Raw genomic sequence first — 16318 nt, forward strand, 5'->3', positions numbered from 1 at the left:
TGTTGTGGGGGTTGGTGCTACACCAGACAGTGATAACAAAAGGAGTTGGAATCCTTTACTGTCTTTTTCCTTCTCTTCTCTCATATCCACACTTGACTACAGCAGTTCTCCAGACACTTATGACAAATGGCAAATAAATATCTGGAAAGCACTGAAAGGTTGAAAACCTCTGGGAAACTGGAACCAAAAACTGCAAAAACTTCTATTCAACTGAAATGAAACACAACTGAATCATAATGCTAAGACCATCTATGCTTCAGTATTCTGCTTACTGTGTTGGCCTTCTACATTTCAACTACAGGTGTTAACACTAATTGCTGTAACATATCAACATGACTTTAAAAAATGGATGTTAGAATATAGGAGCATTTTTTTACTTTAAACAACTTAGTCTTCTACTGGTGCAGCAAAGTTTTAGTTTTGGGGTTTTTTTTAAGATATTCAAGAGGAAAAAACAAGAAGGTATATGTGACTGTCCACATGAACATTTTCTCAGCACTGAGGTAGAAAAGCAATTTCTGAGACATTGGTTTTCCTCTGGGCTGCATGAGTAATAGCAGGTAAATAACGAAAAGGAACGCAACAAGATTTATTAACAGAGTCGTATCATCATGAGGTAGGTTCTACGGTACAGTAGGATAGTGCTACACTTTCAAGAATAATATAAGAATATATTTCCTGGACAGCTTCTGGAATGTAGACAGCTAAATAAAACCCCCTATAAAAATAGTTTACTTTTCTCATGAAACAAAGAAAATCCAAAGGTCAGGGTTTTCTTTTATTTTATTTTTCATTTATTTTTTTTTCCCCTAGGTAGGCAAATTATAAGGTAAAATTTACCTGTATGAAGTTCCACACTTCGGGAAAGAAGGCAGGTCACTCTAGAATTGTGGTTCTAAACAAATATGTTCCTCTTACTAGACGTTTTAAATATATATTGATTCAGTTTCATCTTGACTTGAAGGAAGAAAGCTTTTACCTTTTTTCCCTAGACTCAAAAATTTTCAAGAGCACTATGATTATTTAATGATACTTCCTTCGCTAGCAATTCCTAATCAAGTAATAGGTATGTCTGTTTATGCTGTCCTCAAAAAGTATTACATTTCTTTTTGATGAAGCACATTTCTAAAACATCAACAGTATTTTTAAGATTATCTCATTATTATAATAGTAAAATAAACTACTGTTTATTCAGTTCATTTAATTAAGGGAAGATAAATCTTTGTCTTTCTTTATCTTTTTTAGGAGTGAAATTATATTCTGAATCCAAACATGAATTTAGGCTCCTTTCCGAAACTTATGGAAGAGACACAGGTTTTTGGGACCCAACCAAGACAACTTTATAAATTAGCTGGAAGTTGCCAACCAGGTGGCCGTCTGTGTAATTCAAATCTGCCATCTCAAAGTTTCTACCCATTTTCATCTCATTGTCCATATATGCATACAAATTACAACAGTGATTGGGAAATCTTTGAAGCAGTAAGAATTCAGGAGCTGGATGAAGTCAAAGCCAGAGCTGCCCAAATGGAGAAAACCATGCGCTGGTGGTCAGACTGTACTGCTAACTGGAGAGAGAAATGGAGCAAAGTTAGAGCAGAAAGGAATAAAGCTCAAGATGAAGCAAGACAATTAAGAATCAAATTAGACAGTGTTGTAAAAGAAATGAGTATGCTTAAAAAAAAACCCCAAGATTTAGTAAGTGAGAATGAACACTTAGAAAGTGTAACTGCTTGGAAAACAGAATTCAGTTGCTCAGAAATATCTTACATTAAAAAAGACCTAAGCCAGTCAACATTTCTGGAACGAGAACCTGTGAAAGAACTGAGCAAAACCAGGAAGATTCCTGGGGCAGAAGACACAAGGAAGGTAAGAATGGGGGATTTTTTTTAGTTCATGAAGAAGCAGGAGATTACGGGTGTATATCTAGAAGTGGGATTTTTCAAGGATTTTGACCAAAATACTACCACATCCATTCAATAGCAAAACCACTTTTTTAACCCATCAAATATTCCTAATATAGAGAAATACAGAAAAAAATTCATACCCCTCAACTTTGGCTAAACAATCAAGTAACAGAGGAAGACTATTCTATCCAATATCTTGGAGTATTTTTCTGCCTCTCTCTCATGCTTTAAGGTAACAGATTACCTCTGTTATCTGAATTTTCCATGTTTTGTGTACGTTCTTGGCTTCTAAAATAAAATTGCTTAATTCTCCATTAATGCAACTTCTAAAATGTGGGAGGAGGTGAGGCAAATTCTTCTGCAAAGTCACAAGATTTTTTGTTTGGTAAGGAGAGCAATTAAGTTGTTACGCATAATTAAACAATCAAGTATGGACATGGTTTAATACAACTCCTAGTTCTATACAAAAGAACCAGTCATGTTCTTCAAAATGGAATCATTCATTCATCTTTTACCAGTTTTAATTCTGTGCCTTGGCATGTACTATATAGTCTTCATAGACAACACCATGTAAAAACTATACTTATTTTTTGTCTGATAGATAGCAGTGATTGTATATGTAGGAAATTTTGTCCCACATTGTAGGATGGAGGAAATTTTTTACTTCAGTTCAATGAAAATTGTCAGGATCTTGGGCCTGAATGTGTTATGTTCAGAATTTTCACTCACTCTGTAATGCATCGAAAATTACATTATATTCCTCTGAATTCTGAAAAAAACACACCATAATGTTAGTACTGAGAATCAGTTTGGCCAAAAAATGCATGCCTTTCACATTTTTGGGCAGACAAATGTGACATAGGAAGGAAATAAGAACTATATTTTCAATGTTTCTCCTTAGTATAAAACAATGCCCTACTTGAAAATTGAAACTTTGTATGTGAATAGAAAACAGTCTTAACTTTTCAGCAGCTTCTAGTATTTTCTGATGTTTTCAGGCATTCTTAGAAAAACTCAAAACTACAGAGGGGCATGAAGTGGTATTACTGTTGGTAATGTGCTAAAATGAGATTAGATTTTAAACACAATTTGTTGTAAGTGATAAAACTTGAATACATTTCTAAAGGAAGCTGTTGTTTATAAGAGATGTTCAGTCTCCTTAATAAATATGTATTTTATTTTTTTTTCTAATTGTTATTAGTTTTGCTTAGGTTTTTTATGTAAAACATGTATCTTCAAAATGGGTGTTATAGTGCTTTAGTTTCTGAATGGGATCCAAATTATTATGCTATGCAGGTAACTTTGGTCCTTATACAAAACTTTTATAAGTCCATCACCTGCTTCAGCATGATTCACATTAGAAGTTTCTTAATGTAAAGTGTCTCAATATATTATTTGTGTGCATAAATTGCATTCCTGGTTTTGTTAGTTCTAGGATTCTGTCTTCACTGTAGTTATATCTAACTATGTGATAATTGGAATCTATTTCTTTAGTAAAGATACATTAGAAATATTTTGGATATGAAGCTCATTGTAACAGAAAGTGAGATATGGTACAAAATGACAGTGATCCAACTGAAATTACTTCTTTGCAAATTCTGTCCACATACAGTGCAACTGCACAAGATGTTACTTACTCTCTTTTTTCTCCTACATGATTGAATTGTCTAGAAGAGCCTTAGTAGGCCCTGCAGAAGTTATGTTAGACTTTTCCTTTAATTTATGTTTTTGTGGGGTGTCATATTTTTCTATTTTCTCAGGATGCAGAGGTAATCAAAGACCAAAGCAATCACAATAAAAAAATCACTCCAAAGCCTCCTGATTCCTTTCCCAATGGAGTTCCCAGCATGTATGTGGAGGAACCTAAAAAAAGTTTGGACAATACAGCTAAGACAACAGAGAATGACTTAATACATGTTTCTGTCTTGCATTTGCATTTGGCTGAGATGCAGAAAATCTTACAGAAGGAAAGAGAGTAAGTGCAAATATATCCTACTCAGAGAAATCTCTATTAAGAATAAAGGTTTTTAAGATACTTTCTAAAATAGATGCAGTGATATTTGCTGCTTGTATCTCACATGTTCTCATTTCTAAGCTTTATTAATTGCTATTTACAAGGCTTTGATAAGAATTTACAGAGCAAATGCAGCATAAGGAATCTTTTTTTTTCCTTCATAGTATTGAAAATCAGAGTTTCCATGTTTTGTAAACATTGCAGAATACTGTGTATTGTTTTCTTTGGCTTGTCTGTCATTTAAATAATGAGTGCTCCACACAGAACTCTTGAGAATGTACAGTTAATTAAAAAATTATCCTTACTAGCAATTTGGTATCAATGCTATGGTATCTAATGTATATTACGCTTAGCTATTGGAAGGCTTTGTGCATAGTAACAAATGTACTCTGTCAGCAGACTTTGAAAGAGTCTAACTGCAGAATGACTAAGGCTATTTTTGAATTAAACGTACAAGAACACAGCTGCAAAGTGCTGTTAATCTTAACCTCTTCACCAGTAGTAAGGTCTATGTCAAAAACAGATAACGGAGAGAGAAAAACACACTTACCGTATCATAAAATTTACCTCACATAAATAGTAAATGTGCATTTTGGTGGCCTAAAAGAATTCATATGTTGCTTACACACTATATGCTGGCATGTGAGTCTCTGTTTTGGTAGGAATTCCTTGATGTTTCATACAGACAATCAGTACTGAGCGAGATTGAATCGTATCAAAAAGGCTTTCCAAGGAAACATGCAGTATGTGATGTGTGAAGGATGTAGGAGGAGACTTCAGGCAATATGTGACTGTAACTTCAGAATCAGCTGAAAGTTAATTAGAAAATGGAAAGCATGAAAATATCCCCTCTATTGCAAGTACATTCAACAGTATCAGTTCAGAGAGTCTGTAATGGTAAGCTATGATGAAGAATTTATTTCCTGTCATTCTTTTTTCAAAATTGTCCTCTAGATAGTACAATTCTGAGTAAAAATTAAAAAAATAAAAATCAAAAATCCTTTAAATTCCTAGCTAATATTTACTCTGTTCTGTTATATGAATTAGATAGCTGAATTAGCTGTAGAGAACATACAATAATTCTTTATTTGACTCATCTTGCAGCAGACAACCAGAAGTATGTTTTATGTCTTCAAAAAGCATCTAGTTTTTTGTGGAAACAGAATGTGTAAATTTTCCAGCTTGTCATGGTACTTGTATATGTGAGTTAAGAGACTGATGCCTCACATATCCATTTTCCTCTGGTTGAAATATTTAGGGTCCTAGCTACTTCGCTTTTCAACAGCAGTCACAGTATACCTACATGCATGTATAAAACTTTCCTTTTAGAAAGGGGATAATTTTCCAAATCTTATTTTTTAATTACTTCTTAGGCAAAAATTTAATAAACCCTGGTTCTATCTCCTGGTTTTGGTTTGGTTTTTTTGTTCATGTGCCTCTCTAGCCAATTTGTAACTGTACTTCAGAGAGAGATTTTGCCATTTATCCCTAGATATACACTGACTGTGGCATATGGTAATAAATTTATTGGCACATAGTAGGAACTGGGGCATGTCTACACCATGCAACATACAGCAGTTCCAACCTCAGGCAGCAAATACTCACAGAGCAGTGACTACCAGATAACAGTGGGCATTGGTATAACGACTCCCTCTCTAGGTCACTTTGGGCAACATTTCCCGTGTGCAAAAATGTTCTGCAAGCAGAATATCTGCAACTTAAAAGTATGAAGCAATTATTTTTTGGCAATGCATACAATACATAGCTAGGAATAATGTTACTAGGATAAGCATTAATATAGTCACCAGTCTCTTGAGACACCCTATGAGTTTTTGTTGGACAGGCTATCATCTCCCAGCTCAGAAAGGGTTGGTCTGCACTGCTTTCTGAAATGGGTTTATTTTGCTGAGTCTCCCTCTTCAGATTCCTGTTTTTTCCTCTTAGAGTTTTAGAATTGTTCATGTCAGTATTTTTACTCCTAGATCCTAGAACTGCTAATAATGACTATCTCAACAATCTTACCCCTGTTTGCATTTTTACTTTTCTTATCTTGCATGGCTCTAGCTTAAGTACTTTCTCACAGCTTCTTCCTCAAAACTTAGCAATTTTCTCAGTAAACTTGAGCCAAGGACATACAGCTGTGCTACATCAAAAGCAAGCTTGGATCACAGACAGCTTGAACCCCAAGGCCAAAGGTTACCTTGGCAGTCAGTGTGATCTTACTCATACAACACAGGATTTCTCAGCAGAGTTTTATGGTTTACATGCTGTACTCCTGAACTGTGGCTGTATTCTTTCCAAAGTCAAGTCAGCTCATGCAAGATCCAGTGTTTGGACTTGGCCCTAAGTTACCTGACTAATCTCTCCATATGATGTTTTGCTGCTTCGTCCTGAGAGGTCCTATGCCTCTTGCATTCTGTTTAGAGTTACCTTCAGTAATGCCAAGTATGCCTTTAAGTGATGGAGCAGGCTTTGCAAAATATAAAAAGAAATGAACTCTTAAAAAAAAATTAAAAGAAATAAAGAGCTCAAAGTTTATGTTTTGTCTTTCAAAGAACTTCAGGTTTATATGTAAAATCACACACAAAACCCCACTACTAGGCACTGTGGCTTCTATCAAATACACGTGTAAGGTCCCATTGACATGAATGGGAATTAAAGACCTTATAAGTTGTTCAGCACTTTAAAGACTCATTTTCCTAAAATAGCTATCTTTATTCATCTTTTAGATCATTGTTCTCATCTAAATGTCTTCCATTTTCAAGATCTAAATTTGTTCCATTTTGAACTTAAAAGAGTTTCTTTGGTCTAAAACCAAAAGCCCACCAACTACATGGGTAGCTGATAACATCAAAGAGAAATTGTGTAGGGCTGGATGGGTAGACTTAGGCAGTGGGACACAGGAGGCTCTTGTCTAAGCATCAAGAAACACTTTTTTTCTGTGAGGGTGACCAAACATTGGCACACGTTGCCCAGAGAGTTTGCTAAGTCTGCATCCATGGAGACATCCAAAAGCCATCTGGACATGGTCCTGAGCAACCAGCTCTAAGGTGACCCTGCTTGAGCAGGGGGGTTGGACCAGACAACCTCCAGAGGTCCCTTCCAACCTCAACCATTCTGTGTAATTCTGTGATTTAATTAGGTAATAAGGAGTTAAAATAGGTGGTTACAAGATCCATTAAATATGCTCCGATTTCAGTCTTTTTTTTAATAGTAAGCTGCTTCATCAATCTCTGCTATTTTTGTTCTTCTACTCTTTGTTTTCTTTATTTAAATAGTAAACTCTATGTAGTCAGCATAATCTTTTTCATGTAGTAGCATCAAAGGGACCTGATCTTACTTGAGATGCTGTAACACAAAATAAAAGTAGTGTCTTCTAAGTAAGCACTACATACTGGACATTCCTCTTTTACTTTTCAGATGAGACCATTTCTAAGGACTTTCAATGCATTCAGTACAGTCAATAGACTATTATTCAAAGTATTAAACTATCATCTTTCATGCCTTCACTTTTTACTGTATTAAACATCCCTCAATAATTCTTTTAGTTCCCCAGTGAAGCTGATACCGTTCCATTGATTTATCCCATTACTTCAGAAGAAAAACTACTCAGTTGAACTGCGTATCTTAGTTACTTGCATATGACAGAAGTAATCTTGCTCCACTTTGTGAGTGATGGTGTTTATTTTATTACTATAATGTTTCAGGGGCCATAGGTGTTTAATAAGATAAGCTGTGCGATGTGCAACATATATGCAGAAAAAAAGAGATCCCTGGTTGAAGCGCATTAAGTTTAGTTGTAAAAGAAGAGAGAACAAGAAAATACTTCAATCAAGTGGATTGCTTCATTAATGTAGCTTCCAGGACCTGAGCCAGACCAGTCAGTGCAGTATCTTGCATAGAAATGCCCCAAACAAATCTCATCAATACACTTTGCTTTAATTCCAAGTTAACAATGCTGTTGTGGAAGATGAATTTTAAAACAAATATTCTCAGAATGTAGTTATAGTCAGCCCGGCAACAATATCTTTAGTAAAAAGGTTGACAGATTACATTAGTCTCTAGAATAGAAAAAACCTACTGTGGCATACAACAGATCCATTAATTGCTAGTATGAAAAGAATTTTCAACTATTTCAATATTTTTCTCTTTTCTGGTATAGTAGCCCTTCATCCTTCTATTTTCACAGAATTTATATAATGTAAAATTTTCATCTCCCAACATAATAATACTTATGCAGTAGTTATGCAGTTTAACTCTTTTTCAGATTTTAGATTTCTTCAGTGTCCTGACTTTACAGGCTTTATTCCTATATTGATGTTTATAGATGATGGAATATTCCAGAATTTTAAACTGTGATTTAATTTCATAGAACAGTTAGAAATATAACTTGAAAGCTTTTATTTGTAATTAAGATTTTTTCTTTCACTTTTAATTAAGTTCCAAATTCTATTTTGTTGCAAAATTACAAAATTATGCATACATATTACACCAACATAAAATGAAATTATGAAGGAATTTCATAAAATTAAATTATGAGAAGTTCATTCTTGTCTTTGGAACTTGGCTAATAGTGTTTCCTGTGAACACATAAATGAGTTTTTTTGATTGTTCTCAAAGACAAGAACATCTGTAGTGACTCTGCTTCTTCATATTCCTTTCATTGTTTCCTGAATGACTGAAAATATTTTAATTGGTTAGAAGAGGGGTAAAAGTAAATATTAAAATTCATTGTTTCAGTAATAAAGTACCTTTCTCCAAGGAATCATCATTCGTTCTTTGTGAATTGAGTATCTTAAATAATTTTCCTGAATGTAGTAATGGATTTTGTACTCGAATAAAATTCCAGAGGCAGATGTTTAATGAGGGTGTAGCACCTCTGAGCTAAAAAATCCCTTTTCCTAAAATTCTCCTAGCATTTTCTTTCAAGAGCAATTTTTTTTTTAAACATGAAATATACATATTTTAATCTTTCTTTTAACATCTAAAGTAAATAATCTTTGGTTTCAGTACTGTCTACATACTGTATATATTTCCCTGTATATGTGTGTTTAAAATAATCTTCTGTCTGTACGCAAATAGAAGTGATGCAGTACCTTTTCACTGAGGATCTTCACTAACTCGTCATATATGAGGTGACTCAAATTCCTAACAGAAGTCCATTTCCAAATTTTCTTCAGTTTATCCCAAAATTTTATTTCATTTAAAATTTTAAGTCTATACTACTACATTTCTTTGTTGTCTTTAGCTATTTTTTTTTGTAAATCTCTTGGAATAATTGTATGATGATAAAATATTTTTTTAATACAAAACAGATGTACAGTTGACAAAGGCAGCAAAATATAATTCAAGCTATGAACAGGAAATTCAAAGTAATTTGTCTGTTGTAAACTTCAAAAAGATCTAATGCTGACTTTTAAAATATTTTTTCAGAATGAATGTATTTCTGGAAAAAGAAATGGAAAAGATAGAAAATGAATTATTTCTCTGGAAATGGAAATATGAAGAACTGAGACAAACCAGGCTGGGAAGCCTGAAACAGGTATGTTATCAGCACATTGTTGTCACAGGGAGTAAGAAACAAAACTGAGATTTCTGATTTCCTGTGTTGTAACTAAGGGTAAAATCATATCTAGGATTTATGAAAGTTAAAAATCAACCATCTATCAACTATTTATCGCCATATCCTGAGGGGAGGGACCTGCCCAGGGTGTGTGGAGAAACCCAGCCCCGGCACAGCTGCCATGTGCTGCCGTGGCAGCACGGGTGCCCGTGAGCTGCAAGAGTGGCACCAGCGTGGCTCTGTCGTCTCACAGGAGGGGACCGGTTGGAGGATGCAGGTGCTGGTACCCTGTCCCCGTGTGTGGTGAGGGCGGTGGCCCCTGATGTGCAGCAAGACATGGTTGGGGTTCAGCTGGGCTTGTGTTCGGGTAGAAGGGGCCCATCTGGAGCAAGGGGGTGTGTAGGGAAGCTCTACCTCCATGAGAAAGTTGCCCCTGGGCTACTGAGTGAGCATGGGGGCGGTGGCAGCCTGGTAAGGAGGGGGGTGGTGTCCTCAGAGGTTGTGGGGGCATCCTGGGATCTAGACTGTGGCCAAGAGAGGTGACTCCTGGTTAGGGAGAGCCGAGTGCCCGTTCAGGTGGTGCTGAGGGAGAGCTGTGTAATGGCCATGCCCAGTGCACAGGTCCCAGGCTGTGTCTGGGGGGGCCGGGGGCTTGTCCAGCAGTTTGCATGTGTGAGGGGGCTGGAAATGTGCTGATGTCAACATAAGACACGTCAGCAACAGTAGTGGCACACCCTGGGGCATGGACTCCAGCACCAGTTTGGGCTGCTGCTGCTGGCACACTAGAGACCTCAGCTCAGAGATGCTGAGGGAGGATGCAGGTGCCGCAGCCTCAGGCAGTGCCTAATACCTTCCCTTGAGGCTGGGGCAGGGGTAAGGGCTGTCCATGCCTACAGCAGGTGTACACTAGTTGAGGAAATGTGTTGCCCCTTTTGAGCTGCAGGAGGATGTGAGCAGGCTGGGCAGGCTCAGGGAAGACAAAGGGGAGATCAACAGGATCTTCACAGGGTCTCCAGAGGTACGAGAGTCTGAACCACACAGGAAGGGCAGCCAGAGACTGTGATCAGTTGCGAGGTAAATAGAGTCCTGTAGTAGGAAGCCTGAAAATGTATGATCTCCAGCAACTGGAGGATGGCTCTTTTTCCACATCCAGATCTCCAGTTGCAGAACAAGTTCAAAAGCCTAGCAGCAGAGTAGAAGAAGGCCACGATTGGACAGGTATCAGAACCAGCTTTAACCTGAACTATGCATTCAGGAGGAAGCAGTGAGTGCCAGTAGTAGGAGACTTCTTCCTATGGGTACACAAACCCCTGTGTGCCCCACTTCCCTTTTGGGGGGTTATGTGGCTTCCTTTGGGCTTGGATACAGAATGTTGCAGAGAGATTGCCAAGGTCTTAGACTTTTTCTTGGTCTTTAGACTGCATCCACATAAGCACCAACAATACTTCTGGGGGCATATTGGGAAGGACCACACAGCTATGGGGTTGAGGTCATAGGGGCCCAGTTATTGCCTTCTTGATCCAACAAGCTGATCAACCTAGTGAGAAGGCTTTGAAGTAGGAATAGCGAGGGTGGGAAATTACAGACCACAATAAAGTGAAGAAGAAGTGGGTGGAAAATTCAGGGTGTAGGTTGATAGGAGCAAGAAAGACTTCATGAATGACAAAACAAGGTGAAGGGACACCTACCTCAAGTGTTGGTACAAAAATGCATGCATCCGGGGTAACAAGCAGGAAGAATTAGAGCCGTGTGTTGTTACAGAACTACAATATTGCTGGAGGAAGTAAGATACTGTACTAAGTTCACACAGCTGGAGTACTGTGAAGGACTTCAGAAAAGACTAGGAAGGAGGGTCTAAGGAGATGGAAATTGCCCTCAGATCTATCTAGCTAACTGTGAAGCAGTTCAGATCTTTTGAGCTCTCCTGAAGGATGGGTGATAATCTTGTGTCTCAGGAACAGAGGAAAGGCCAGTAAGAGTGACATCATGGTAGGATTTTGTTACAGATCACCTGATGAAGAACCAAGTAAGTCTTTAAAGAACTCAAGTCTCTGAATTGTAGACCCTGGTTCTCATGGGGGACTGACTGCACAGCTACTAGAAAGGCAACATGGCTGCTGCAATCAAAGAGGTTTCTGAAGGGCTTCAGAAATAATTTCTTGCTGTACTTTCTTGCTGTTAAATGGACCAACCAGTGGTGATGCATAGCTGGATCTGCTGTTGAATAATATGAAGGAAATCACTTGGGGATGTGATGAGGAATAAAGTCCTTGTCGATAGCAACTTTGAAGTAGTGGAGTTTGTCATCCTGAAGGAAGTTTCAAGCAGCAGAGTGCAGACCCTGTACGTAAGGAAAAGAGGATATTGGCTTAGTCAGGGAACTGTTGGGTAGGATCCCATGGAAGGCAGCTCTGACTGGTAAACAAAGGAGTTCACAAAGCTGGTGGGTCTTGAAGTAAAGCATCTTCCAAGTACAACAAAGATCTGTCCTAATATTCAGGGAAACAGATAGATATGTCAGGAGATTGATTTAGCTTAGTGGGGAAGTCTTGGTGGAGATCTGATGCCAGAAAGCAATATACTTTTATAAAGGAGATAAGCCTACAAAGGAGTAATTTAGGAACATTGCCCGGTTATGTAGTGTTCATTTCAATCCAAGTTCATGAGTAGAATACTAAGAAATACTTACGTTGCAGCTTTCAGGATTTTGCTTTCAGAACAATGGATTGAGGACATTTCAGATTAAAAAAAACAAACCTCAAAATATGTCTCTATATAACTAAATATAGATATAAAATTTAAAATTTCCTATAAATTTAAAATCTCAGATTTGGAATAATCCAGGAAAATTACTTAGCTTCCTTTTCACATTTTGGAAAAGATTGCAAGCAGTCTATTAAATTCCAAGTTGTAGTTACAAGGTGGTGCATATGTAAATGGAATTTACCTTCATAGATGAACATTCACAGCAACAAATGAACATCTATCTGTCATATTTGAGTTCCTTCAGGTTTTAGTTCTTTATCATCTGCTTGCTCATTAAGTGGGATTTTAGCTTATGATATTTCTGCATGACAGAGGAAGTCTAGACTTAGTTAATTGTTTTGCATAAGAAATGTAGTCTTTATGCTTTATGGCACTGTCAGCAGGAAAAGAACAACCTCTCTGAAAAGAGGTTGGACATTGATAGATTCCAATTTTTATACATGTGCATGCATATATACATACATATGTGTTGCTGCTTTTTTCTTGGGAATGTGCTGAATTGCTTTAATTACTAACAGGAAGTGATATTTTGAGCATTCTGTTTGTCTTCTGAGATTTAGAGTACTTATCCATCTAGTTTTTAAATTACAGGAACACATTGGTCTTGATGAATCTGACTAATGTGAATGAAATTACTTACATGTGTGGGTTTTTTGGAAGTGAAAATTCTTTCTTATTGAAAAAAAATAAATCTTGTGTGTTGGCAATGGGTGCGTGAATGTCACTTACTATATATTACTGTTGAGAAGTGGTTGCTGGAACACCATACAAGGTTTTTGACAGTGAAAAATTTGAAAGTTAAATAAAGGAAAGTGCAGACATGTACTAGGCTAAGCATGGAATCTGATTTGTGTACACACTTGCAATATTAAATTACAAAGCAATTTCTAGATTAATAACAGATTAATCATTACCACTAGATTATTTTCATGTCCTTAACTAAGAGTTTCACCACTGTAGATCAAATAATTTTTAGCAATGGTGAGCTCTGCTAGTTTTTTGGAAGTTTAAGAGATTTTTTGTTGTATTAGAAGCTTCACAGCTGCCAAGATTTGAGTATTAGTGCTCCCAGTAACTAATTATTTCCTGGTAAAAGACGAGTATTCACTCAGCTTGGAACAAACTAAATATGGAAAGCCTTGGTGACCTTGATAATCATCTTTTTTAGAAATGCATTCTGCATCAATTTGGAAATTGTAAATAAGTTTTCAATGTATTGAGTTAACTAAAAAAAGTAGTGAAGTGACAATTTATGTTTGTAGTAACCATGAGCATTATAGTAAGCTTTGTGTGATACTAGCATTAAACTTGTCCTGTTTGGGGTCATAAATTAGACCATTTTAACAGATACAACAGGAAGCTGCATTTAGTCAAATTGATAATTTCTTTTCCCTTTATAAAAATTCTGCTCTCCCACTAAATAGTGAAATAAGAAGTTAAGGTTAGGAAGCTTATTGTTCAAATCTTGACTGACGTTTGACAGCACTCTGTTCCTTCATTTACAAGCAGTTAAATGTCTTCAGTTTTTACTGCACACAGTTTTGTCTGTTTCTCTAAGGACACTCAGAAGTCCTCATTCATTTAACTTTCTCTGTCCTTTCCCTAATTTCAAGTATTCTTTCATTATAACAGTTTCAAACCAAGTCCTAACTGGTTGTTCTTCTTAAACATTGCCTCCTCACTACAGATAGGGCTTAAATTTTACCTTGGCTGACTGCACAGTGAAAATTGTGTCTCGACTTTCTTCAGAGAGCTAGGGAATTAAAACTTTATATCCACCAAATATTTACCCAGTGAGAAAGGAGGAATGGAAGTGGAGTGTCCCTTCATTACATTTTGTGTTTATTGCAGGAAAAATACATTGTATTATCTGGAGCCTATTTTACAAATTATTGTGAATTTGTGGCCTAACAATGCTGTCAGTATAAGAGATTGTTACATACATTTGAGGCCTTTGGAGAAACCTATTTATGAACTTGTTATGCTATATTCAGTCCATAAGATCACATCTTAAATGAAGATTTATGTGTCTACATTTCTTATCTGTCAAACCATTTTGTATGTATTGTCTAGTTAATAAGCTTCACCTCTACTTCTAGAAGAGCTTGTAGCTCTTAATGCGTTACTAAATCAATTAATATTTCCTGTGCCTTGCTTTCCACATATATTACAAATATCCTATTAACAACTGTATAACTTTTTTTTATTCTTAAAAAGGGGGAAGCAATTGCTCGGTATAATTTTATACCTGCATTATTGTTGTGTTTGCATGAAAAGCCACAGGGCAAAGATTAAGTCTGTGAAACCATTGAATAAATAAAGGGTGTTGACATTAGATGCAATTGTTTTTAAAGTAATATTTGTAGGAAAAACTAGGAATCTTTAAGTTCTCTGAAGAACATGAAAATTTTGATGTCAATGACATTGCTAGCTTAATGTCCACAGAAATGGGCTATCCAGTTTTGTCAGATACAGCTTAGTTTACAGATCAGTTAAATAACTTTACAGTCTGAAAGACACAAAAAATGTATCTGAGTCCAATTAGTTAGGTCTTTGGTTCCTTCATAAAACAGAGCAAATCATCGGTGTGCTGCTCTGATGTTTGTAAACACAGAATTATAGCTGGCAAGACTGTTAAAGTTTTAGGTTTTAATAACATGCACAACAAATCATTCTTGTTTACACTCTTTGCAAATCTTCCTGAGCATTTTGTATCTGTCTCTATAATTTCTGAAGGACGTGGTTTTCTTCTGGTTTAAAAGTTAAATAAGATGGAATATTTACAAAGCAGTTTTACATTATACTAAAAAGAGTCAGAAAATGTATATACTGCTATATTCCACTGGTGTGCACTGTAGACTTACAAATGCCACTATAGGCAGTGACTTCTGTGTTGTTTAAAATAATTTTCTGCTAGCTGAAGTACAGAATGTGCCCTTACTCTACATTGCCTAGTGTGTTGGTAAATGAGGGAAATTCATAGCCCAGTTTGTGGAATAAGAGGCAAAACTTACACTAATTGGTACTTAAAACCTATTGGAACATCAATACCAAAAGAAGTATCTTCAGGTGAAAAGGAACACAGGCTAAATTATCGTTTTGTATCTTTAGTCAGGGACATTTCTATTCCTCCTTTTTTTGCGGAGAGAGTTGAAGCTAAGTCACCAGCGCTTGTTGATTTTGCACTAGAGCCAAATAAATATCTTTAAACGTATTTTAAAACAAAAGTTTTCTGTTCTTTTTCAGTATATAGTTGTTCTGCACTGTATTTTATGGAAATCTATGTATTGTTACTTAGGTTCATTACTTTCTTTAAGAGAACGGTAACAGTTCCCTACCTGTTGTTCCCCAAGTGGAAGAAACTCCACTGAGGCAAGTGAGGCTTCTGGATATATCAATTATTCTACTCTCACTGTAGACATTTAAATGCTGTTTAAAATGGAACAGCCTTTTTGGAGACTCAGGCTGTTACCAGCTAGTTCTTGTTAAAGAATCTGCATTATTTCCACCTTTTCCAGAAATCTTTATTCTGAAATTACCTCATAGTGTCAAGATGCTGCAGAGCTGCTTATGTACACGTCCTGTTTTCATTCACTTAGTATATACATGAACTAGAAACAGTGATACTCTGGTAATCTTACAGGAAGTTCAGATACATGTAGTAGGACCATCTGTTCTGTCCCAGACTCTTTGCCTGACCCCGAAAATGCCTCCTCATTGTCCCCTGAATCCTGCAGAAAACATAATTATTATCAGACACAAAACAGTAGCCTTAATGGCTATACTAGCCACTGTGAATTGTTCTGTTTAATTCTCATCTAAGATGCACAGAAATATTGCATACTATGTGTAGCTATCGTAGGAATAAAATTATGTCCCAAAAATTAAACTTGTGATTCTTTTATATACTACAGAATAGCCAGTAGTCTGAGTGAGCTAAAGGAATCTTTATAAGGTTTGATATTAGAATCCTCAAGGCTGAGGCTTAAAATATCATTAGGCAATTTTCTGAAAATAATGTCTCAATGTCTGAATTATTTGAGAACTGAAATGACTTTATAGAGTGGAAAC

At 36.4% G+C, this 16318-nt stretch overlaps 1 protein-coding gene across 1 annotated transcript in view; it reads left to right on the forward strand.

Moving 5' to 3' along the window:
• Positions 1-1272: 1272 nt before the first annotated feature.
• CCDC102B (coiled-coil domain containing 102B) overlaps positions 1273-16318 on the forward strand; it is a gene marked incomplete at its 5' end in the record, with an annotated part of 50840 nt that continues 35794 nt past the window's right edge. The window contains 3 exon segments of the mRNA XM_081996609.1: positions 1273-1866; positions 3665-3879; positions 9352-9460. Of these exon segments, the coding sequence (XP_081852735.1) occupies positions 1273-1866; positions 3665-3879; positions 9352-9460 (918 nt within the window).

This window comes from Phaethon aethereus (assembly GCF_964289735.1).
Source record: "Phaethon aethereus genome assembly, chromosome: 2".
Lineage (NCBI taxonomy): Eukaryota > Metazoa > Chordata > Aves > Phaethontiformes > Phaethontidae > Phaethon > Phaethon aethereus.